This window comes from Lepeophtheirus salmonis, chromosome 8 (assembly GCF_016086655.4).
Source record: "Lepeophtheirus salmonis chromosome 8, UVic_Lsal_1.4, whole genome shotgun sequence".
NCBI lineage: Eukaryota > Metazoa > Arthropoda > Copepoda > Siphonostomatoida > Caligidae > Lepeophtheirus > Lepeophtheirus salmonis.
In genome coordinates, this window is record NC_052138.2 from 1,433,948 (window position 1) to 1,460,570 (window position 26,623).

A 26,623-nucleotide genomic window follows, 5' to 3' on the forward strand; every position below is an offset into this window, starting at 1 on the left:
TTACAATTCTGCAAAGGTATTAAAAATGTTATGGCGTAGCCTCTCGGATGAAATTATTTTCATCAACTCAATGTGCGTCGGTTCGCGCGCCCAGCCGTTCCTAGAGAAGGAAATATACTTTATCTATATATAGACAATAGATGGTGCAATTATGTGATGTTCATAATAAATCCGGCTTTAAATGGCCGATTTGGACAAACTTTACTTATTTAAAGTTCTTGTAGAACACCAAACCTATTGATACCAATATGAGCTCTTTAGCGTAATCATCAGTGGAGTTTCAATGTTAGTCCTTTATAGTCAGTATTCGTGGAGATATGTTCGTTTATATAATTTTGCAAATTTCAAATCATGAAAAGGAATTGACAAATCATTTTTCCTACATTACAAATTAAAGAAACTGATATAAAAACTAATGAGCTCAACTATAATTCTGTTAACCAGGAATGGAGGATCACGACCATACATGTAAATCCGGTGTGTGTTTTTAGCTGGCCCGTTAATTTTTAATTGGTAGTATAAATAACAAATTTTATTTTCCTTCGCAGTTGTCATTATTATTTAATTCCTGAGTAGTGAACTTCCTTTCCTAAATAGATTCAATTATATTCAAAACCTGTTTGAACGTTCGTGTGGGCTCATAAAAGACCCAGAGGATTTTTTAGCAGAGATATAATTGTAAGTCCTTGTTGGACTCAGAGTAGAATTGGGGATCAACATTGGAGTAATTATAGTAAATGTCCTATTTTATATCCTTTTCTTCTTCCTTCCTTGTCACAGCTGATTGTAGCTGATCTAAGGAAACATCATGAGCATTATTCTTTCTCTCCTCCAAAATATTCTTCCAATTGTTAAGGTTGCCATGTTGATATTCGGTTTCTTTTTTGATATGTTCATTCCACACACACTGTATTTTCACCTTTGATACTGAAAAAGGACTACGTTACCAATGTGGGCAAGGGGCTCCGGAGGCGGTTGGAGGTTGTCATAGAGGCGGATGGTGGCCAGATTAATAAATAATATGCATTGTTATAGTATGAAATATTATTAAATAAAATTTTCTATGTACAACATCATCCTGATCAATTATAATTATTTTAATGACTACTTGGAGGCAGGTCTCAGTACTTTTTCTACAACCGGTATATTTCGGCAACAAAAACTCAGTACTATTCTTCGTTTTTCGCGCACCACTGATTACTTTATACTGAAATGTTCTCCTTTCAATAATAAAACCCCAATGATAACAGTTTTGGAAAATTAATAACACTGTTCAGGTTGCAACCTCCCCAAGCGTCATATTTAAGTTTAGACGTAAAGAAATGCTCATAACTCAATTTCTCATAGTAATTTTTATAAACGTTAGGTTGCGTGTTATTTTAATAATTATCATCTACGATTGTTTTTATTTATAAATATTGGCTCTATCTTCAAAGAGTACAAAATGGAAGCCAAAATAATTCTTTTTCTGGAAATACTTACAGGCCAAAAGACCGAGATGGCAAATGACCACAGGATCTTCTTTTTTTCTTAACCTAAATTTATGTACGTAAAATACACATTATAAATTAAAAGGAATACTTTAATCAACCAACAATACTTCAATTAATAAAAATGTTTATAGGATCACTGTTTGAAAAAAAAATATATATCGAATAAAAGAAAAGTTCAATATACAAATTTTAACACTCTACTCTTTTATATATATTTAACCAGTATCTCATTCTCATCGAAACTCTCCATCATTGATATTAGTCTCTAGAACATCTACCCCCATCCCTGGAGGTATTTTCTTTTTGTCTAGCCAGTCATTATAATTTACCCATACCTATTACTCAAATTTTGAGAGGTTAAGAGTCTTTTTTACAATTTTCCTATTTGCCACTATGAGCACAAAGTACGCAAAAGAGGATTCAGAAAGCAGTGCTCCTTCGAGTGGGATTGTCCCAAAGGTCATCTAGAAGCAGACTCGGATCTCAGGGAATACGATTTATAATGTCTCTATGCGTGTGATAAATTGTAAATCATCTTCATATGAGGTATTAGTCCTTGCCGCAAACATGACTGACTGTATCTTTACTGTAAATGCTTCTATTTTTTATTTTTCTTGGTGAATTGACGCTGTTGTGACTAGACAGGTCCCCTTGGTCATTCTGCAGTTTTATTGTTTTTTTACAATATCTCCACTTTGTTAATTAATTGTCTCACGTCCGGGCAAACAGGGGCGTACGTAGTGAGTTGGCTGGAGGGCTGCAGCCCCCCCAATTAAGGAATGTTTATTTTTACGATACATTTTGTAGAAAAAAAATTATAAATGTAATTTTGAATATTAAATTTTTCGGGAAAAATTTAAAAAATCCATAGTTATTCACGAAAAATAAATTTTTTTCTAAAATCCACAGTTATTTATCAAAACTTAATTTTTTTGGAAAAAAAAAATCCAAAATTCGGAGGTATTCACAAAAAATTTAATATTTACAATGTAATTTTTATAATTTTTTCCCAAAAAATTAAAATTTTTGTGAATGCCTCCTAATTTTGGATTTTTTCCCCGTGAATTGCTATGGATTTTTTAAATTTTTCTTGAAAAATTTAATATTCAAAATTTCATTTATAAATTTTTTTCTTAAAAATGTAACTTTGGGTATTTTCTTCCAACACATTCTAATATTAAATTTTTTTTTTTGAATAGCCGTGCCTTTATGAAATTTTTTTCCAAAAATTTTTATATTCGAAATTAAATTTTGTCTTAAAACAAATACATTCCTGCAGACGCCCTGACATAGGAAGAAAATTTATTCTGAATTTTCAATCGCTGAGGCACAGAAAGTGAAGTATTTATTCTCCCTGCTGATTTGTTAGGAAAAAATCTTTAATGTGAAGTTAAATATGACGCATATGTTCGAAAGAGACTCAATCTCGTCCAAGATCATATTTTCTACGACTCTAGTTTCAGATATCTATTACCCTGTTTACATATTACATAACATTTGATTCCATATCATATAAAATAATAATTGATCCTCTCATGAGTTATTCACCTATCTACCTTTCTCCCCCATCACAATTACATATAAATATTCATTAATTTTTGCGTGCGTGAGAACCAGTAAGCAATTCAGTAAGGAGGAAGAGGGGAGAGGGAAGATTTGAAACTAATTATCTTTTATAATAATTATTCATATGATGAAGGACACTTGGTCAAGGAGGAAGATGAATTGAAAATGTAAGTATACTTCAACTTTTTAATCAATCCGTTGTTTTGATTAAATATTTCGTTATTTAATTATAAATACTTTATTAAACTCTCCTCACAAAAACAATTTCATCAGAATACGATTACAATACGAACTAGAGTGGACACTCAGTAGACCGCAACCCTACGGCTCAAATCCTTTTTCCCTAACAAATATAGTTAGGTATCTCAATTTGTTCCCAAGTCGACAATCCCATTGTAATTTAATGGTATCTTACTACTAACTTACCGAGTGGTGGTACATTAAAATTTTTGAACACTTTGAAATTTATAAACTCAACAACATGTAATTTATTGATTAAGAATAGAATTTCAACCCAATTAATACCGTAAATAGATGTGTATCTGAGCTCTCTTAATCATGAATGTAGCCGCCCTTAGCGGCTATCATGCCTTCCAGGCGGCAGCGGAAAGCCTAACACCCGCTGCAAATATATTCTTCTGCCAAGGCGTCCCAGTGCTGGCTGACGGTGGCTTTGAAGGCTTCGGTGTTTGGATGACATACACTGCAGACCTTACCCTCAACATGTACTCCACAGGTGTAGTATAGGGGGTAGGCATCAGGGCGCCAAAAGTGTCAAGAAAGAGTTTAAAAGAACCCAAAAGCCTCATTCAAAAGAGTTTTGCAACAGTGGAGATGGGTTTCATTCATTGCTGGTGTCAAAAGTGATCTCTCCAAACTCACAATACACTTTTTTGATAGCTCTCTCGACAGTCTTTGTGAAACTTCCAGATCTCTTGCATGGACCCTCATGGACTCGAGGAGATTAGCCTGGACTGTTTTCTTTAAATCCTCCGAGTCAAGTTTGGCGGTTTTGACAGAGCTCTTCTACGTTTTGGACTTGCTTATGGCATACACAGTGGTCCTGGAGACGCTCAACTGCATGTATTGTACAAATAGATATTCGCCGAATGAATAGGGATTTTGCAGTACAAAGTTTATGTATATTTATTTTATAAGTTCGAAGTTTTTCAGTATTCACTTTCGTATTGAATTTGATCAAAACGAAATTGTATTACACGAATAAAAATTTATTAGAGAAAAAAAGTATGAAAATCAAGGGATTCAAGATATTTTTAGAGGTTTGATCTTATTTAGTGGACTACATTTCATTATTTTCATGTTTTCATGAGCAAAATTTAAACAAAAGGTTTTGTGAGGACATTTTTTTGCATAACACTCTGACAATAGTGCTTGGCACAACTTTTATTCTATGTGTGAGCCCTCAACTCTAACAATTGCCTCAATACGAGGCCTTAATCCCTTGCGGACCTAGGCTATGTAGTCAGACTCGAGTTTGGTCTACATTTTCTTTATGGGAGCCACAAGAGGATGGACACTCCTGTAAGGAGTAACACACACCCCTCCTCCAGAAGCACTTAGATAGAGCAGTCCATGGCATTTGTGTATGAGAGGAGGGCTGTCACATGTTGATTCCTAAAGGTCCGGAAAATTATCTATCAGGAATGCCTGGGTCTTAATGGCCTGGGTCTTAATGTAATGACACAGAGCTCCGTCTTGAATGAAAACAAAGTTGTTCCTGACCTTTTTCTGGGCCCAAGGTAGCACTTTCTTATCCAGAAGTTCGTTGTAAGCATTTGCATTAGCTGCTCCTTAATCTCCACAAAAACGGAAGGGCTGACTTCGCTTCTCCTGTACACTGGATTTTTTCTTCTGAAGACATATCCCACTTAAGCATGTCCGCGCTCCTTGTATATGAGCATCGGGGATATATCACTTTAGCGAAGCTTCAAAAATTAACTCCTTTATTACTCCATTTTACTCGTTCTCGTTTGTTTTGTTTTTAATCGAGCCGTAACTTTGCATAAGAAATCTTAAGTCACAAAACCTATCTTTTACGGAGTTTTAAAAAATTGAAGAATAAATTTTGGATTTAAAAGAAATGTAAATTAAGTTTACCACTAGATAAAATCAACCCTGTATTTTGCTAAAAAATTCCTTTAATAAATAAAATATTAATATTTTTTATGATTTAAATGGATGATGGCATTTTCAAAGTAGTAATAATTTAAAAATTTATCTCTTGTTCATTTATATTCAATTTAGATGGAGAGACATAGCTCAGTGTAAAACGGGTCTACAAGAAATTATTCTCTTGATCTAAATGTTCGAAACCCGGTCATTCCTAGAGAAGGGAAGTTGCTTTATGTATATGGAATTTAAAGAAGATTCTTAGGTTAGATTGTAATACTAAAGTGTTTATTTATACTTAATCAGTGCAACTCTATCTGATCAATTAAAGGAACATTAAAAAAAGAGAAAATCACTCTTATATTTGTAAAAAGAACTAATTAACTGAAATATCCAGATTCGGCCCGCTAAAAACCATTCGAACCGTCAAAATTGATTTTACTGGGCCAATGAAGAGTCCAAGATAAACCCTGGCGGTTGTGATTGGAAGTCCTTGATGGCAGATACTTTCTTGGAATCAATAGTAGAGATCTTTCATTATTTGACATATTTTATACAATTCAAAACTCTATCGAGACAAGTCTAAACAAATTCTTGATGATAATCTGAAAATTAATTTCATATGATTAGATTGAGGATTTGAATTAAGTTCTTGTAGATTGGAAAAAGCTGTTTTTACTATCATCACGGTAAAAGGTATTATTCAAAAAAGTAACATTTTAACTAGTCTTCAGTGCGGAATAAGATCTTTGCAGCGAGTTAAACGGCCAAGCAATTTGAGATAAGGTCTGAAGAGGTTCAAGCTCAAACCTAAGTTGCAATTGAAGATTTATTATCTTAGCTAAGTTATGCAGTGATCTATGAAGCTTGTGAGATAAGTCTTGCATGGCAAATTTGTAAGAGGGGTGGGGCTGTAGGCCTTCTGATCTTCAATATTTATTAAATGATGCTACATCTCCCAATGTAGATAATAAATCAAAATAATGTGACGTCCTCCCTGGTCTCTTAAAGAGGAGGGTTGGGGGGGATATATTAGCAAATGCTTCTGGACTCTGCACTGAAAACTCTTTTGGTTCGTTTTGGACAACAGTCATTCGACCCCCCTCAATTCTGCCTCTACTGTGAACATCTCGACTGTTTGAAGTGAAGCTAGCGATTGAACAGAAGCGGCCAGCATATGTGAATAGGGGAAAACATGACATAAATAAACCAACACCAGGCCGCACACATCTTTGATGACGCACTAAAATCTCTGTGAGCTCGGATGAGAATTTATTCAGAATTAAAAAAAGTTATGGGCAAAATAAGAAATCAATGATAATTGATGTTTAATTTTTTTACGTGAAAAAAAAAAGAAAGATTTTCTATGTAATATTGGATTAATAGATGATATAAATCCTGTGGATATTCGTTCTATAAATTCGTTCACATATAAATTTCAAAATAAAAATTGATGTTTAAATGAAATATTTGTCATTTTCTAATTATTATTATTTTTTTTTTTATCAAACGTCAACTTTCATTTTTTAAGAAGAAATGCCACAAAACGATGCATCTTTTACAAAAATTTAAGAATCTAACTGTTCCTTCTTGTATTTTCTATTCCTTGATTATTTTATTAAATAATTTTTGGGATATTATCAAAAATGAGCAAGTTATGGAGGGTAATTTTTTCGGGAACATTATTTTTCATAACTTTTTATTATTGCATTTACGAAAATAATATTTGAAGGTTCCTCTTTAACATAACATTAAATGCTTTTTACTATTTTTTTTTTTTTTTCAAAATGAGTGTAACACAGTTTTTTTTGCATTTTTTTTTGGCGAATTTCGATTGGCCAATTTTTGGATACAAATAAAAGATGGAATTCTCATCTAGAATTTTTTTTTCATGAATATTATGTTATGTAAATGTTATATGATTATTATAAAAACTTTTTTTAAATTAATAATAATACAAATATATATTTCATACAGGCGAAATATTCATTTTCTTATAAAGCTCGCCCGTACTGAAGGGGTCTCAAATTAAAAAGGAATATCATTGACCATTGTCCATCTGATTTCCAGCTCCCTCCTTGGTCTGAACAACGACAGGTTACACTAAATATAAATATACTAAATACTTATACTAAAAAAACCTTGGGCTTGAACCCTCAAAGTATTGATTCTTTCTTGTCTTTTATTTGATATTCTGTCTCACAAAATATTTTCTTAAGTAATTCATCTAGATCTCTTAAATTAAGGTAGTTATTCTCCAATGAAATGATGGATATGGGTTAATTACAGGTATTAATTAATATTTATACTATGATTGCTTATACACAAACCATGTCATTACGTATGAATTCTTAATAACACAATACGATAAAAAAATTAATCATACTAATGGCAAGTGATAAAAATAAGTATTAATTCCGCAAATATATATTTAGAACTCAATATATAATTAACCAAGCATGCTAATTTACTATTTAATTACGTACTATTATATAGATCAGTAGAGCAAGTCTTTCCTTACTTACTCCCGTTCCAAGCTATTCAAATTAATGGACACGAAAAATGAAAGCTCCTTGATCCTTTCCCATTGGACAATGCCATGAGTTCTGTAACCTATATCGTTCTATATCTATGTTTAAGCCTGGAGTCATCTCTCGGATTCCCTCCAGGCTTTGTGGATGATTTATTTCAAAAAGAATCTAAATGCTTAATGAATTGTACAAGGATTATATTGACCGATTCAAAGGATCCAAACTCGATTCACCTCACTAAAACACTTCTCATGTCTCAAGAAATGAGGAATGGGTAAGATGAAGCTTGCTTTCATTAATAATGTAACTAATTTTACCCAAAAATAATATTTTAAGAGGCATATCTATTTACTGTGGTGTCTGTCTTTAATTAGGACGGAGGACTGTTGTTTCAGACCAGTCCCACTTTCCAGTCCTTTAAGAAGGTTATGTCGATTTTTTGTAAAGTCATTGAGGGTTTTTCACTTTTTGTTCAACTCCATTGATGGAGGTTACAATGCAATTTAAAGTTTATAAAACACCACGAATTAGAGTTTGGTTTAAAAAAATAAAATAATAATAACACTTGGTTTTTCAATTGTTTTTAGCTTATATGAGTTTACTTGACGCAGATATTATCAGGGTTTCATTATCAACATAATAAGTTATTTCTATAAACAATAATTCAACTGCAATATTGGTTTGTTTTATTATGGAAATAATCAATACACGGTTGATAAAATAATATAAAAAATTCAATTGTTTACCTATTTATATTTGAATATATTCATTACCTTTAGTATCCAATATTTTTAATTATCACAGAATTGTACGAATTTTTGGATACCTAAATAAATTTCGACTTCAAATAAATTAAAATTAAATCAATATTGTTGCTCTACTTAACATCATAAAACCAAAAAACTCTTCTGTAAATGAAACCCTGATTATTTACGCTTCAAATGAGTACCCTTGGGGATCAATACAATTAAAAAACAATGTGTAAATCTGTTCAAACAAAACTTTAAAATATGGTGGCTTTTTAAGCTTTAAATTCGTGATACAACGATTAGATAGAATCGGGAAAATAATGTTTCATTTGCGATTCCAATTCTTATTAGTTACTTATATTTAAATGTTTATTATTTTAGAAAGTTATATGAAAAAAAAAAGTAGCCCCAAATTAAGGAATTTTTGCTAATTAATAAAAAATTTAAAATCAAATTAAATTTTTATAATTTAATTACCAGAAAGTTAATTTTTTTTTTAATAATTATGCATTTTTGAAATTTTTCTCCACAAAATTTAATATTAGATTTTATTTTTTTTGAATTTATTTTACAAATTTAATATCTGAAATTTTTGGTCAAAATTTATTTTTATTTTTTTCTAATAAAAAGTTATTGTTAATAGTCGTGGATTTTTGAAAAATTATAATATCAACTTGTATATATGAAATTTAGTTTTTGGTTTTTTTTAACTATTCTTATTTAATTGCATATTTTCAAGATTGGATGATTGCATATAAATATTATAAAGATATGGGGTATCTGTATGTGTGTATGAATGCATGAAAAACAGTCACAGGATGCGCCATATATAGGGCTCTCTAATGTATATCATATACTAATATAGTATAAACAGAAAAAAAAAAAAAAGATTACAATATATAGGAAGGACTGTAGAAAATGAATAATATCTTGCAAACGTTTAATTCAACTCAAACAGAAGTACTTTATAGACCATTTATCTCTATGAAAAGCAGTCACAGGGTGAACTGTATATGGTGCTCCCTGATGTATATATAGAGTTAAGTAGCTTGTAATGGAAAAAAGAGAGCAAGGAGAAGTGGAGAGCGAGACATATGGTATCACTTATTGATGAACTTTGCGGGGGTAATACAGTTTCACAAACAGTTAACTGACTTTCATGTGGAGAATTAATTTTTTTCATATTCTTATAAGTTGGTTCAAACCTATGGAAAGATTAAATATACTCTGTTAATTTCATACTAAAGTTCATGTAAATCAAATTTGATATCAAAAAGCTCATATCAAATGCGAAGTCAAAGTGTCGTTTACAGAGTGCACCATAAATACTGTAAAATGACTAATTGCATATAATTTTTTTCTTTATCTTAATTCATATCAAAACATAAAATGATATAAAATGTAATTGTTTGGAGAAATTGTGTTGTATTAACATGAATAAGCAGTTTAGCTTAAAGTTATAACTCCTAGCCAAGATCTACCCCTAAAAACAAATAAATATTCCACCATATCTTGCTACAGAGGACAAAACTATTGATCTCAAGTTTCCTCTAAGTTTTCCATTTTTCAATTTATTACCCATAAGAGCTTTGGGAATCGAAACCTCGAAATGTCATTTTTGGTTAATAATTTTTTTTATAATTAGTAACCGAAGATTTTGCAATAATACTACTGAATATTATTGCAATAGACGACAAAATAAAAACTAGTCTATAATTTCGTCGTTGGCAAAACTTATAGTATTGTACCTATTAGCCAAGATATCACAGTAGGTACAGGCCACTTCTTTGGGAGTGTGGCCCCATTCCCTAACAAGGAAGGCTTTCATTATATCGAAATTAGGATGATACTTCTTGCAGATAGTCTATTCCAAAATGGACCAGCCTTCCAAATACATTGGACTCAAATGTGGAAAAAATATAATTTTTGTAAATAGCTACGGATTTTTTGAAATTTTTTTCCAAAAAATTATTATTTTTGGATTTAAAAAAAAAGAAAAAAATTGAAAACTCACCCCCTCCAAATTATAATACTGCTCGGGTTAAATAACAATTTTACAAGGGGTAACTCACTAAAAAAGGTTGAAAAGCCCCGCTCTATGACTTCATAATCTGTCTGTCTTGCTCAACAGTCGGTAAGGTACCGAACATGTGGAAAATTACAGCAAGCCCGATTAAATGATGGTCTAATCTTGCATTTCTCTTAACCTTGAGTTATATAAGTTTAATTTTAGGTTAATTTTTTTACAGTATTTAGGGTTCAAACTGTTCCAGTTTATTAGATATGGAAGTTAAAATACTTTTTTGTTATTCCATACACTATAATTCATTGGCTCATATAATTTGAGTACAAATTACCTTTTATAAACAGTACACTCGCTCTTCCATAATTTTTCAAGTGTAATATTATATCTTAGGAGGCATGATAATTAAAAACGTATTCAGGAATCCTTTGTCATAATTATATGTTTGTGTTATGAACATTATATTTTCCAAACACATAATGTCGATTTGCAGAAATACTAATTATACAAAATATACGTCAAAATAATGTAGAATGTACATAAACATATGACGTAAATATGAATAAAATATAGCAATTCCTAGAATGGACCACCCTAGTAAGTACCTAACTCTACTATTTATATATAAAGAGAGGGTTGTAAAAAGTATACATTTTGGGCTTGTCAAAAAAAGAAAGCAAAAATTCGAGGAATGTTTGACAGAAGAGCAGTTGAGCAGAGGGGGGATGGAGAGGCTATACCCCCCCCCGCCCACATGGCATTATTGCATTTTGGTAGAATTTTTTTTTGTAAGATTGAAAAAATTTTACGTGAAAATAGGGATAATTTTTTTTTTGAATGATTTATTTAAAAAAAAGATAATTTTGGCAAACTATACATCAGAGCATAAAATTAATTTTTAAGAATAGCTATGAATTTTTGCAATATTTTTCTAAAAAATTTAATATTTGAAATTAAATTTTTTAACTTTCTCTCCAAAAATTATTTTTCTTTTTGTAAATGGAAAAAAATTAAATACCTCCCTTGTATTTTTGAAATGCTTTTTCGAAAAATTTAATAAATGTACAAAAATTAATTTTTTTGTGAATAGCTGTTGATTTTTGAATTATTTTTCGAAAAAATATAATATTTGAAATTATTTTGAACAAATTTAATTTCTCAAATTTTGAATGAATAACATTTAATTTTTCAAATTTTTCTGAAATAGCTATAGATTTTTGATTTTTTAAAAAAAAATAACTATGCCTTTTTGAATCTTTCTTTGGAAAAAATTTAACATTTCTAATTTAATTTTTTAAATTTTTATCCATAAAATTTAATTTTGGAAATTTATTGGGAATAACTATAGATTTTTGATTTTTAAAAAAATTTTAAATCTCCAAAACTAACCCACACCCAAAATTATAACCCTGCAAATGCTCCTGATCATCCCGTTTTATTAAATTAGCCGCAATCATCTGTAAGATGAAGTAAATGAACACAAGTCCTATTCTACAAGAGGTCACAGTAATGTCACTTGAAATGAGGTGGCTGATATGCTAGCCAAAGCTGGAGCTCTGGATCAACCTCCTACGCAAATTGTTGGTATCCCTCGGTCATATATGAGGGAGAAGGTATTTATCCATTACATAGACAAATGACAGCCACCTTGGTAGAACCTTGACTTGCCGTCTAAGCCGTGCGATGCTCCTAAGAGTTAGACTTGGGATGTGCAAGCATCTCTTGGATTTTTCGAAAGGAAAACTGAACTTCTTGGTTCAGTTTATCACTGGGTATTGTCTCTTACGCCGACACTATCATCTCATGCACCATGTATTTCTAAAATCCGCTTTAATTATTGTTTCATTTTTTGTAGCGATCAAGTGAGTCGATCACGTGATCCACTCAGACTCATAATGGGCCGACCCATGACAATATTACAACGAAAATAATAATAATAACATAGAAAAAAAGAAGAAGAAAGAAATAGACTCCCAAACATGATGTCAACTATTATGTGCAAATTATTTTATTTACATGCACAAAAGTATCTCACTCAATACGTTGACATTCATTTTTTTAATTTTTCTATAAAGTACTTTCCTTTATGAATATGAGTTGAACTAAACGCCTGCGACATATCATTCATTTTACACCGTGCTCCCTATATATTATAATACTCTTTTTTTCTTTATACTATATTGGTACATTATATACATTAGGGAGCACTATATATGGTGCACCCTGTAACTGTTTTTCATAGAATCTGCCATTCGGACATGCATACAATTAAACTTTGCTTTATTATTATAAATATAATAACATGAATTTGTATGAAAACATTAATATTTTTTGCAAGATATATAATTTGATCGTCATATACAGGGTCGTTCAGGTAAATCCGGAGCACCTTTAGCTGTATCCTGATCCATAAGGGAAGCAAATTGAAATTTTATTTACAAGTTCTAATATTACAAAAGAAAAATTCATTTAGTGTGTCCCCCATCTTCCCCGATCATTCACTCGATACGAAGCCTAAAGTATTTGCAGGCCTAGACCACGTCCGTGGGGGAGACTTTGTCCCAGTAGTAGATGATGGAGGCCTTCAAGGAGTTGATGCTGTAATGTGAATTAGTAGAGACCTTCCCCTCTAACTCCCCCTAAAAGAAGTATGTCCTGGAACTCCTATCGGGGAAGTTAGAGGCACAGGTCCGGGGGTCCCAAGAAGGCACCTTCTCTTCTTTCAAGAAGTATGGGGTATTGTGAGTCTTGTAAGAAGAGGCAGAGTCTTGTTGAAATAGGAACTCGGCACCATTGGCTTCAGCTTTCACCCAAGGTATCACTTGGTCAGATTGAAGTCAGTTTGCACCCAACCTCTCTTTTGGCTCAAAGAGGATGGGGAATTATAATGCTGTTGCTCTCAATGACCACAAGGGTCATGATGCTGGCTGGAATTTTGGTTTTAAAGACGTGGGGTACATTACTTCAATCTGTGGCCAACCATATGTTCTGGATATTGTGGGATCCGTCGACTGTACATTGTTTCCCATACAAATTAATGATGATTCGGTTACCATGGGACATCAATTTGCTTTCGTAGGCAGGCCAGTTGACCTTCATTTTGTTTTGTCTGTAAGAGCTTTTGTAGAGGCGATATGACTTCATCCTTCTTATCAGTGTTTATCAACCACGAAACTGATGTAAGGTATATTTGGCACTTTTTGGTAAGAACGTTAATCGGAATCCCAGAAGATTTCTTCATTGGCCGTTTCAGTACTACGAGGAATATGGGAGAGCCTTATTTATCGCTACTGGACTTTTGGTGTTTTTTTTTCTCATATGCCCCCTCCTCCTTCCACCGGCTGTAGACTTCGTAGACTGTGCTCTTTGGATACCCGATGATCTTGTTGATATACACTGGGCTCTGTTCCACGCATGCCAATTTGATGATGGCGTCCCTCCGGAGGTCCTCTATCGTAAATAATTCCTTATAATTTAAAGTTGGGCAACTAACTTAAAACTAACGCTCAACCTCTCACTTTAAAATTGAAATAATGGAGTTACATTTTTCTTTTATTGTTTAGGATGTAGTTAAATGTGGTTCGGATTTATTTGAACGATCCTGTATACTTTATTTTGGTTCATAAGCCATCGACATTTTTACAAAAGACCAACATTTAAGGACCGTCAGTCCAAAAGACCAATAGGACATGTCCTAAGACTGGACTAAATCGAATAAATAAAGACCTTGACAGTGACTAGCAAAAAAATTTGACTTTAAGAATGGCATAATAGTGATACCATTAATCGAAAATTTAAAAAGCAAAGTTTCCTACAGCACAAAAAAACTTGCACTCTAATTTTTTGAGGATTTACAAACCTAGATAAAGTATAACAGTAAAATAACGATCAAATATGTATATAGGCCAACACTTTTACTCGACATCGACTCGAATTTCATCATACCTCATGTTCAACTCGAGAGACGCTACTGTCAATTATTTTTCATACTTCTTAATCCATGTACGACTAAAGTCTTAAAATTGCTTCAAGATATGTCAGACCATAAGTTAATTGGTTTCTCATATCATTACGTCATGCAAAGACCCATTAATTCAACAGCTACTTGTACCAAAGTCCTAAGCTTTTTCTCATACACGCTTTATTTGGAGTGGAATGATCAAGTAAGTTAATAAAGGTGTTGAGCTTTCAGTCAAAGACCTTTTAATATTATTTGGTCCTAAACAATCAATCCTTAAAATACTGTATGGTCCATTAAAATCGGAACATTTTGAAATATAAACTTCAACAAGATTTAATTTTTAAGTAAACAATATAATTTCAACAAAGTTAATACTATAAATAAATGTGTCTCTGAGTTCTCTTAATCATTTATGTATCAACCCTTAGTCGCAATGATGGCTACCCGAGTGCAGAAGGCCTGGCACCATCTATGGATGTAGTGCTCTGCATGTCATTCCAGTGCTGGCTGACAGTGGCTTTGAGGGCCTCGGTGTGTGGATGACGGATACTGCAGGCCTTACCTTGGCATGCATCCAAAAGGTGTAGTCGGGAGGGTTGGCATCAGGACTGTAGGGGGGGTGGTGGCAAAATTGTCAAAAAAAGAGTACAAATTAACTCAAAAGAATAATTCAAAGGAGACTTCCAACACAGGAGATGGGGTTATTTGATTGCTGGTGTCAAAAGTTGCCTCTACACCCTCACAAGGTTCTTTCCACGCACTAATTTGATAGCTCTCTAGACAATCTGGTGTGAAACCCAGAGATCTCTTGCATGGGCCCTCATTGACTAAAGGGGATTGACCTGGGCTGTTTCCTTTAACTCATCAGATCCAGTTTGGCCTTTTTGACAGAGTCCTTCTTCCTCTTTAAAGTTTTGGACCTGCTAACAGCATAGACGGTGGTCCTACTGATTTGAGAGCGCGAATGGAAATTCGTCATTCACATTCTAGTGTCATTTTTTCGACTTGTACGATGTTTTACAACTATTACTTTTTTTTACCCGATTTCATATATGAGTTTTTTCAAAATATATCATTTGTATTTCCTAATTGTGTACATCGGCACAATGATACCAGATGAGCTTCAAAGGGTTTTATATTTTTGGGGAGAAAGTATATTCATAGAGTTTGACCGAAATAAATAAATTGGTCCATGAATTGAAATAAATTAGATTTCGACGGCTATCTTGGCAAAAATATCCATCCAAATTTGTAATAAAAAAACGAAAAAATCGGTCTCGGACTACGTCTCAACACCAGTAAATAATAATTTTATTCAAGATCACTAATAATTTTTGTTTTTATAATATTTTTTTCATTCATAAGGTAGGATTGGTATCGCTTACTGAATTATCCCCTCGGGGAATTTGGGACCAAACAGGATATTGGACACCTAAAATAGGTAAAATTACTAATAATTAATTCTAGGATTAACATATTTAAAGTATAGGTCTCCGTTTATTTTATCCTAAATTATTCGAGAACAAGCTTCATGTGGATATCCTTCGAACAGGTTGTATTCCGAAGGAGCCTCCAATCTATACATGGGTTGATTTTCCGAATGGAACACGTCGCATCATGGGTCATGTCATTGATATGTATGACTATTTGGTCGCGTATAGTGGAAATGAATATGTGTGAGCACTATGTAAATTTTTTGAGGGTTGGCTATTTTCTAATCCGAGTTCCCATAATAGATTAATTCCCGTTCCTGATGACGAAGAAGATGTTTATGGTAAAATCAAGAATGGATCTTGGGTTGGAGTTATGGGAATGTTGGTCAATGAAGTAAGATTTAACACTAAGTTAACATTTTTTCCATTTATCCGCAATATTTCTTTCATGACCTCATTCATTAATTTGATGTTGTTCATTTGGTGATTGTTTTGAAAAGAAACAATTAGGTAGGGAGTAATTCATTGTACTTTCAAACCCTCTTGCGGCGGGTTACAACATCTTTCAGTAGGTCAAAATGCCGAGACGAGACAAAACGTCGGCTGACAAAATGATGAATGGACAAAACGTAAATTGGATAAAACGTCGAATAGACAAAAAGACCACCGTAAAAACGACGAAACATTTCAAAATATGAAAAACTGTTTCTACGACATATCACTACAGACATTTCCAGCCCGAGATATTTACCCCACCACCCCTACATAAACTAACAATAAGGTACCCTTACAAAACCCTATTTATACCTCGAAATTTGTGGTTATTTCGGGTACCGCCGGGCCTCAAAATGAGATGAAACCCGAAACAGTCTCAAATTTCGAGGACCCTTTAGGGATGAACATGGAAGCGGGATAAATTTAAATAGTGGCGGTGGGTTTCATCCCATTTTAGGGCCAGGTCGTCCCGAAAACAGCTCAAAAATTTGGGGGTACACATGGGGTGTGACGGGCTCTTAGTGGTTGCTTAAATAGTGGCAGTGGGTTTCATCTCATTTTGGGACACGGCGGTGAATGAAAAAAAACACCTTCAAATAAGGGGGATTAGGAGCACTCCTTACTGGTAGTTTATATAGAAATGGTGCTGCTAGGTTATGTTTTAGGTGGGATATGTCTGAATAGGGTATATTGCAACACCGTTCGGCGTATCCCTTTATTTTATATTCTAAGGTCGACCTTCTGTCAGTCGACGTTTTATCTGGTTGACGTTTTGACAGTAGATGTTTTGTCCACACACCGTCTAGAATTCCATGAATCAACCATGTAATTCTAAATACATGGAAACCTATCTACGTCCTTTTGTTTTCCATTTGAGTCATAGACCCTTCTTCTTAAATATAGTTTATACAGGTCTTAGTGCTTAATTTGTATTTAGATACAATTTTCGCTTCTAATTCTTTGGAAATAAACATATTAAACGCTATCCTTACTAAGTAATTATTTTTCTATGTAAAATTTTCGTCAAAAATATTTTTTAGCTTTAAAATTTGTAATTAAAAAAATTTGTATTTGGCCAATTTAAAAATGTTTAACAAAATAGTAAAGCCCTATTTTACTCTAATATAATATAAGAAAAATCACTTAATGGGGGAACAGGAAAATTGCCGTCTTTATTCCAGGTATCTAGAGGTACATGAATCAATTAAAAAGAGTTAATCTGTATATTTATGTAAAATAGGGTTTGTGTCTGTCTGTGTGTTTGTTCCTTAGGGATGCCCACGCACCTGAATCTAGGAGGCTGAAATGTTGCTTGGGTGCCTCTTTTGAATCTGTCAATTTTTTTTGGGATCATATAAAGGGGGCTTATTCTGTACCCAAACCCAAAAACAGTTTTTTTGGAGCTCAAGGAGACAAGATAGGGGGTTGAGTTAAAATCAAAAAGTAATTTTCGTCTCAAAAACGACTAACCGAATAAAGACGTTCTTTAAATTTATTCAAATCATAAGAAGTTATGGGCAAAAAAAGAAATCGCTAAAAATTGCAGTTTCGTTTTTTTTTCAGGCACAAAAAAATGTATTTCCAATGGAATATTGGATTCACAGATTAAATTAAGTTAATAGAAATTTATCTGGTGATTCGTTTGCATATAAATTGAACTCACAAAAAAATAATGTTTAACTGAAATATTTGTCATTTTCTGATTTTTTTTTTTTTTTCATTTTTTGTATCTTTATTTCATCAAACGTCAATTTTCAATTTTTAAGAAGAAATGCCACAAAACAATGCATTTTAGGAATATAATTTAAGACTCTAATATTATATAGTCAGTCAATGGGATTTCCAGCTCCCTCCTGTGCATAAGCAACACTGCGTAATCTTTTGCTAGTATTGTATAAACACTGCAATGGTAATCGGAGCATTTTGGACATTGATAAAAAAAAAATCCAGATGGTAACTCTGACAATTTGAACAACTTTAAGTAGGAGTTCAGCTTACCTGTGATGACGTTTCATTAGATCAGCTACAATCAGTTGTTACAAGGGAGGAGGGGGAGAAGGGGATAAGCAAGGACATTGCCAAGAATTACTCCTATGTCAACCCTCAATTCTACTCCGAGTCCCACAGGGAGTTGAAGTTACAACTCCACAACAAATCCTCAGGGTTACTCCATACCTTTTATGAGCACATGTAAATGTTATATCCGGTGTGTTTTTTTAGCTGTCCCGTTAATTTGTAATTAGTAATTTAAAGAAGGAATTTTCTTTTCCTTCGCAGTTGTCATTATTATTTAACTCCTGAGTAGTGAACATCCTTTCCCAAATAGATTTAATTATATTCAAAACCTGTTTGAACGTTCCTGTGTCCTCATAAAAACCCTGAGGATTTGTTGTGGATATATAATTGTAAGTCCTTATTGTACTCAAAGTAGAAGTGGGGATCGGCATTTGAGTAATTCTATCAAATTTACTTGTCTATTTCCTTTTCTCCTTCCTCTCTTGTAAAAGCTGATTGATGCTGATCAAAGTAAACGTCATGATCATTATTATGTTGATTTTCCATTTTATCCCATTCTACACTGGATTTCCATCATTGTGTTCGTTTGTATTTACCCAATATATGTGATAACCCTCTTAACGAACAAAACAGTAACTTTGTAGCCAATTAAATTTTTGATAATATATAATCTTTAGCTTCGGTTCTTAACTACAAAATGCCTTTGCAGAGCACTAAAAAAAGAAAGAAAGGAGGAAATGAACGCCTAAATATTCATTAATAGTTCAATTTTTTCCCGTTCAGACTCTCTACTAATTTCTTATATATTTTTTAGGAGATAGAGGTCATTGCTGCAAATTTAGCACATACTACGGAGCGCTACTCTGTAGCAGATCATACGACGAACACAGTGCATCTCAGAATTCATTTTGCAGTAAGAAAGGCGGATCTTTTACCTAAATGGAGAGCTTTGTTTTGGCCGTACGACACTCACTCCTGGTACGTGATCATTGCCTCCATTTTTCTTACAATTTTAGCACATTGGCTCATACTTTGGATAACTAAAACCAGAAGCGGACTCTCTACATCCTTTATTAGCACTATTTCTATCTTGTTTGGTCGAGGTAAGGTCGAGGAACGTTGCAATTAGACTTGGGCTGATATCAAAATATCTTCAGATCCGATCCAGGTTTTCCCCATGTATCTTTAGGGTAAAAAAGTTGAGCATGCTGCCCAGGGTTTATTAAAAGTAGTTGCAACTTCTTTCGTGTTGCATTTTTATCATCATCTAATCAATCAACACTAATTAGTGTTGTGTGAGTCCTTTTTGTAGGACTGCTGAAAACTGCAATCCCTTCCACTTCATTTCAGTCCTGAATATCAGTCTTAAAACTTATAGAGTTTGCACGTACATGACGTCACTCAACTATATTGAGTCCGAAGACCGTCGGTCGTAAGGAACGGTCCTAAGACTGGACTGGACAAAATAAACAAGGACTGATACAACTTTAACCATCACCATATCACAACTAATTTATCCGTTCAATTTCTTTTTTGAATATTTTTACCCAAATACGGCTACTTCACATTTTAATTACGCTCTGAAATATGACACATCATTTTAAAGTTGTAATCATTTAGGAACGTATTGCTCAATCCCCATCTCCTTATTGGCCCGATATAAAGAAACTCTAAGGAAATAAGTGGAATAATAGCGAAACAAAAAACAAAACAAAAAAAACAATGCATCTAAATTATGTTAACACATTTACAAACCCATGATCCCCAAATAATATTACTGACTAGCGATGCGACTTTTGTAGCGCGCGAGAAGAATCAGACTGTACACAGTTACTTGACTTGATGTTGCATCGTATCGAAGCAATCATGATTTTTTTAAACTATCACCAATACCGATAGAATAAAGATATTCAATATTTTGACAGATATATTGATCTTTATATTTTCGATCTGATATATCAGTCCACATCTAATTGCAAAATGAAGTTCATTATGGTTTATTTTGAAATACCTCGCAGGTTTTCGATTTTATAACCATTTTTTTTCGGAACGGATCCTTTTAACTATGTGGATATTGTATTCCATGATCATCATATACGGATACGGAGGACTCCTAAAGTCCTCCCTGGTTGCACCCGTTAAAGTCAAAGAAGTTAAGACTTATATGGATTTGGCTCTTTCCCATGCTCATAGTCGACTCGCTTTTAAAACATCCGGATATTTCCACCAGATTATGCAGGTTTGTGTCCAGTGGACCACTGGATTTCTATATTTCCCTTGTTTTTCAGAAATACACAGAGAACGAGGCCTTTCAACTCATGCTACAAGACAAGAAAATAATCGATATCCCTACGAGCTATGAAAGAATTCTTAGTGTTTATACTCGTCGAACAGATGCAGCTCTTAACATACTGGACTCGGTTATAGAGCTCTTGGGTAAGACTGAACAGCTGAATACAATTTATATACATGGAATGCACGCTATTTTTTAAACTTCTTATTTTGAACGACTAAAGCTGGGATGTCCAAACCGTGGCCTGTATGTTTAAGTGTGGCCCACTACTCATTCTCGCTTCAAGTAGAAAATATACAGCAGCGGACACCCCTGAACAGACTTGTCATATTGGCCTTTTATGAAACAGTTATGCCTTATGAAAAATTAGATTTGGCATAAATTTGAAAACAAAGAAATATGTATTTAATAGTTTTGATTTATTAAACCATTTTTTATTAAATATAATTTAATAGGTTCTGGGGCCCATTAAAATATTTCACAATGCCAAGACGGTCCATTATTTTAAAAGGCTAGACATCTATGAACTAAGGTATATTTTGTCTATTTTCGAAGAGATTAATAGTTATGAAACGTAAGAGGTAAATTGAATTACAAAATCAGGGTGTTTTTTTTTTTTGCATGGCTGTAGAAACACTTAGTTCATATTACTATCCAACAAGACATGTCTTATTTTCTTAAATGTTAAAATTAAACTATCTGACATTAGGATTTTTGTACTTTGTAACTTTAAAAATTTGATACTTACAAACTTTGAAAAAAAAAAAACCCCTGTCATTCTTTTCATGTTTAACAAAAATCTTTATTTATCTTTTTCTGATACATATACAACATCAAATTGATTATTTCTATTCGGCCCCCTTGTCCTCACAGATGGCGACAAGCTCTCTTGCAAAAAGATTTCAAGTATTTTGAATGACGTTCGGGTCCATGGTAGCCCATTCCTCGTCCACTGAGGCTTTCATGGCTTCAACGTTCGGGTAACGGATGCTACAGGCCCCCAACTTAATGTGCGACTAGAAAAAAGTCGAGGAAATTGACATCCTGACTGAATGATGGCCACATTTTCTTGTATCAGAAAGCGATGTTGTTAGGTTAGAGAGTCTGAATAATTTTCGCAGTGTGAGCAGGGGCCCATCTTCCTAAAAGAAGACGTTCCCGTAGGGATTGTTGTTTTTTATCTAAAGGAGCTCGTTGGGTATGAAAACGTCAATGTACATGGCTGATGTGAGCCTGTAACCCTTTGGGAACCAGATCAGGGGTGTCTTTGAGGGCATCCGCATTAATTTTTCCAGAGTCCTCCACCTCTCTATATTCTAAGGAGCCATTCCTGGTAGCTTGACCATCTATGTTGGAGTGTGAACCGTACAAAGAAGCCCTGTATCTCGCTGTGATGACCTTTCTCGTCTGATTTAAAAAAATCAAAAAGCAGTAGGTGCTTGGGATATATGGCTACCAATACAATTACAGATAGTTCTAATTTACTTACTCAGAGTGTCTCAAATTAATATAATGCAAGTGTGTAGGTTTCAAGTTTCCACCCGGTATAAAATACACTACAATTTGGTAATGATAAAAGCAATTAATTCCCTTTCTGGGCGTGTATGGATAATCAAACAAAAACTCTTCAATCTACAAAATATTCTATGTTAATTGGGTCAAATGATCCCATATTTTGATTGTCTCGCTGCATTCACAAAAAAAAGAAAAGAAGTTATGCAGTCATAAATTACCTTTGGCAGAAAAAAACAGATCCTCACTTCATGGGAGTATATACTTCCAAGAGAAAAAATGCTCCTAATGACCTTATGCTTGAACCACAATAGAGAGAAATCCATTGCACCATTCTACTCTGGGAAATTTAATAGAGAAATGAATTTAAAAATTGAGCAGTGATTCTCTTAAGGAATTAAACGACCTTTGTTATGAAATATTATTGTAATATCAACTCAAAAAAATATTTTTTTATTTGTGTAAGACAATGATTGTTTTCATTCAATTTTTTATTACATTTAATCAGTCAGGGGCGTCCACAGGGGAGAAAGGCTGGGGGGTCTGTATCTCCTCGACAAATAGTGGAATTTTGTCTTGATGAAGAAAAAATTATTGCCTATGGTTCAAAAAAAAAAATTAATTGCAAAACAGAAAATATTGGTAAAAAACTTTATAAAGGATTTTTTATTTTAAAATGTTATTTAATAAAGGAAATTTTTTTAATATATCGAACAATGTAGCTCAATTGACAACCCACTCGGTAGAAATTATTCCCTTGAATGTAATGTGCGTAGATGTACGCCCCAGTTGTTCCTAGAGAAGCAAATATACTTAATGTATATGGACTTCAAAAATGATTCCTAAAGCAGATGGAATAAATTTAATACTAGAATATTTACTTATCCTTATTCAGTGCAACTCCATCTGACGAATTAAAGGAACATTAAAAAAAAAAAAGATTTATGAATAATAAAATATTAAAAAAACCAACTCTCAAATAGTTGGAAGGAAAGAAAAACAGATTTGCGTTCCATTTATAAATAATTAGTGATGTAAATCGTGTACATTTTTTAACTGTCCCGTAATCTGAAGAATTAATTTTCATTTCCTTATTTGTTCTCATATTGCTTTAACTCCTGAGTAGTGAACTTCAATCAATTACATTCCAAACCTGATTGAACAATCGTGTGTGTTCATAAAAGACGGAACTTAGCCCTAAGGATTTGTTGCGGAGTTGTTGTACTCAGAGTAGAATTGGGGATCAACATAGGAATAATTCTTGCCAACGCCCTTCTTAATTTCCTTCTCTAATATTATAGCGGTTAGACTGTACAAGTTTTCCCGCACAAATACTTTCTCTTTTTATCTCAAAATTGAAGACAGCGACAGCGGAAAGTTGAAATTCAATTATTATCGAAACCTTTTAATAATAAAGAAATAACTTTGTTAAATGAAGTGACGCAAAAGCTATATTATTGGAGGAGGAGAGCAGGGACTAGGAGTCCGTCCGTGGACTGGGGAAGAGGCCGGAGGTCACATCTCATTATGTAACGTTTTACAACTACTATTTCTACTACGATGGGATCTCATTTGACATGTTTCCTCAGTCTAAGGATCGACTCCGAGCCCCCCCCCTCTTTCCATCCCTCTCCCCTGTATACCCCATAAGAGAGAAACTCATAACCTTCTCCATATAATGAGACCTTCCATTTACTTTCATGATCCTTGCAAGTACTAATCGTCCGAATATCTTGAAAAAGTCCTACGCCAATGGCAATAATATATTCTTCGCTTCGCAAAGTTATTCACTTAGTATTTAAAATTTAAAGGTTGCAATAATTGAATTTCAACTTACCGATGTCTCTCTCTATCTCGAAATTGCAGCAGCTATGATTGGTACACTCTATAACATGTGGGCAAAATTATACAGTGTACCAATCATAGCTGCTCGAATCACGACAGCTAAGCTGCTCTCCTACAAAACATTCTTCAAATTGTCAGGCTTACCATTTATATATTCGTTTTTTTTTTTCATCCCCAAAAACACACGATTTTCATTACAAAATATAATATTTCTTGGACTGAGAGAAATGTGATTCCTTAGTATGACATACTATTGAATATTTGTGATTTTTTTTCAGGTCTGGAGCATGAAGTCGTTTTGTCAAAGGAGTCGATATTCATTGGAAATCCATATTTCTATGTTCAGAATAACTCTCGATACAAGGAGAAATTGAACGAAGGGTAGGGTTTTCGTAATCATTCAATGGTCGAAGGCTAATTCTATATTCATTTATTTTTAAAGGATCAACTATTATCGAAGCTCAGGCTTGGACTTATTTAATAAGAAACGGAGCATTCGCTTTTTCAAAGAGCTGTTTAAAGAAAAGTATAAAGTAATTATGAGCTCTTTCGTAAGCCTCCCAATAATTTTTGCAGTACAATTTTATTGTACAAGTTACCACTTGTGCACAACATTGTATATATAATTCAGTATATATGTGTGCATGATTCAAATTTAGGCAAAAAAGTTTCAAAAAAATAATAAAATGGACACTAAACGAGGTGTTTTCAAAAAGTAATGTTACTTTTCAAATTTCGAGGGCAACGTATATTTTGTATGCTAGATTATTTTATTTTTTTAGTATAGTACATTCCAAAAAGGAGATATATTTATTGTTTATAGCTATATAATATGTTTTAGTTTGTTTGTGTGAGCCTTATTTGCGTGTTCCACAATTTTTTTGCTAAAAGTCCTTTTGTTCTACCATTTGGATGATTTGACTTAGGTTTCGATATCATACCCATAAAAACCATGATTCATTACCAATTATGACCCAATTGAGCAAATCATGATCATTATTGACGTCTTTCAACATTTCATTAGCGATGTTCATGCGACGATTCTTTTGGTCAAAGTTAAGCAGTTTCGGAAAAAAACTTCTCTTGCCCAAAACGTTCAAACAATTTTATTGGACGAGCCCACCCTTATGTTAATATCCTCAGTCGATTCTTTGATAGTCATTCGACTATTTTCAAAATCAATTTTCTTCCCTTCTTCAACGTGCTTGGGTGTCCAGAGATAGGCTCGTCATTGGCATCTTCCCCGCCATCTTGGAAGAGTTATTAGCACTTGTAAAACATTTTTTTACTCAGAACAGTTTGACCGTATAACCCTGTCAACATTTCAATTTCATTTTTTTACACAGCATTTCAGGCAAATTCTTTGATTTGTGGTTTTCAAAATGACAATAAAATCGATAAACACACAATTCATTTCTAACCATTATGCCTCTCACAAACAAACTAAGTATGTTATAAAGTTTTAAACAATTAATATATGTACTTAAACAATAAAAGATTCTAGCATATCAAAAATATACTCTTCCTGCGAAATTTGAAAAGTCACCTTACTTTTTGAACAAACCTAGTATACTTGTATATACAACAAGGGATCAACCAGATATTGTATTCTTGTACCTTTGGACACAGAGCATGAGTATAGTTTAATATACATTACTATCATGTATCAAATATCAAGTTAGACGAGGGAATGGACAGCTAAGAACAAAACACATTGGATATTTATGTGTTACCAAGATAAAGCTGCTTGTATACTAATGAATTGCTCAGAGTATTTTTACAAAACTCAATTTGAGTTCAAGCAATCGATATTCAGAACAGTAATAAGGAGGTTTAGAATGTAATACATGGATACCTAACAAAAAATAATATATATAAGTTGTTGACAATCATTCAGAGAATCAACATTGTGAAAAAGCAATTATTTTTTTCCTTATCAATATTCTATTTTGGTATTCTAACATATTAAATAATTGAATAGCCGGAATGCGCAAACACGTCAGGATTTTTGAAATAAACATAGATACAGTCTATTTTCCAATGTTATTAGAACAAGGTTAGTGGGCAACTATTTTCAGTTATGACTCAAAGTTTACTAGAATAACGTCTGACGTCATTAGGACCCCCCTTTATAGGAATAGAGAATAATTGAAAAACCTAAATATATAATTAATTAATCAAGTGTCCATATAAAAAACAAACTATCCTGCTTCATAATAAACAATTGTACCAACAACAACTAATCCTCTTATTTAAAGATTACGGAGATTCCTTGGGAGCCAACAGACGTTCTCACTCTCTACAACGTACAAGGAAGCTTTTATGGACTCATTTTGGGACTCAGTGTGTCTTTTTTGGCCTTTGGTGGTGAAGTTATTTCTTATTACTTTTACAAGGAGCAGTTCTTCAACCGTTGGCATGTCTATCTTTGGACATAGATTAAGGAAGGAAGAAAGGAAGAGGAGACAATATAATTTTATTCACAATGTGTTTTATTTAATGATGTAAATCCGTTGTGTATTTTAGATGCCCTGTTAATTTGTAATTGGTAATATAAAGAAGGAATTTTCTTTTCA

At 33.1% G+C, this 26,623-nt stretch overlaps 1 protein-coding gene across 1 annotated transcript; it reads left to right on the plus strand.

The window, feature by feature from the left end:
• Nucleotides 1-3,120: 3,120 nt before the first annotated feature.
• Nucleotides 3,121-26,623, plus strand: LOC121123623 (glutamate receptor ionotropic, NMDA 3B). The gene is made up of 12 exons (XM_040718759.2): nt 3,121-3,226; nt 7,686-7,994; nt 14,397-14,655; nt 15,819-15,894; nt 15,943-16,129; nt 16,190-16,280; nt 19,212-19,500; nt 20,416-20,636; nt 20,686-20,833; nt 24,326-24,428; nt 24,490-24,580; nt 26,306-26,623. Exons 2-12 carry the CDS (start codon nt 7,789-7,791, stop codon nt 26,483-26,485), a joined length of 1,851 nt encoding a protein of 616 aa, XP_040574693.1. The 5' UTR covers nt 3,121-3,226; nt 7,686-7,788; the 3' UTR covers nt 26,486-26,623.

What these genes read in the sequence shown, in the direction of transcription:
- LOC121123623 (XM_040718759.2), top strand. Translation starts at nt 7,789, where the DNA reads ATGAGTTCTGTAACCTATATCGTTCTATATCTATGTTTAAGCCTGGAG. An exon ending in TTCTATCTTGTTTGGTCGAG is followed by an intron (nt 19,501 to 20,415) that starts GTAAGGTCGAGG and finishes AATACCTCGCAG; the next exon opens with GTTTTCGATTTTATAACCAT. An exon ending in TGTTTAAAGAAAAGTATAAA is followed by an intron (nt 24,581 to 26,305) that starts GTAATTATGAGC and finishes TCTTATTTAAAG; the next exon opens with ATTACGGAGATTCCTTGGGA.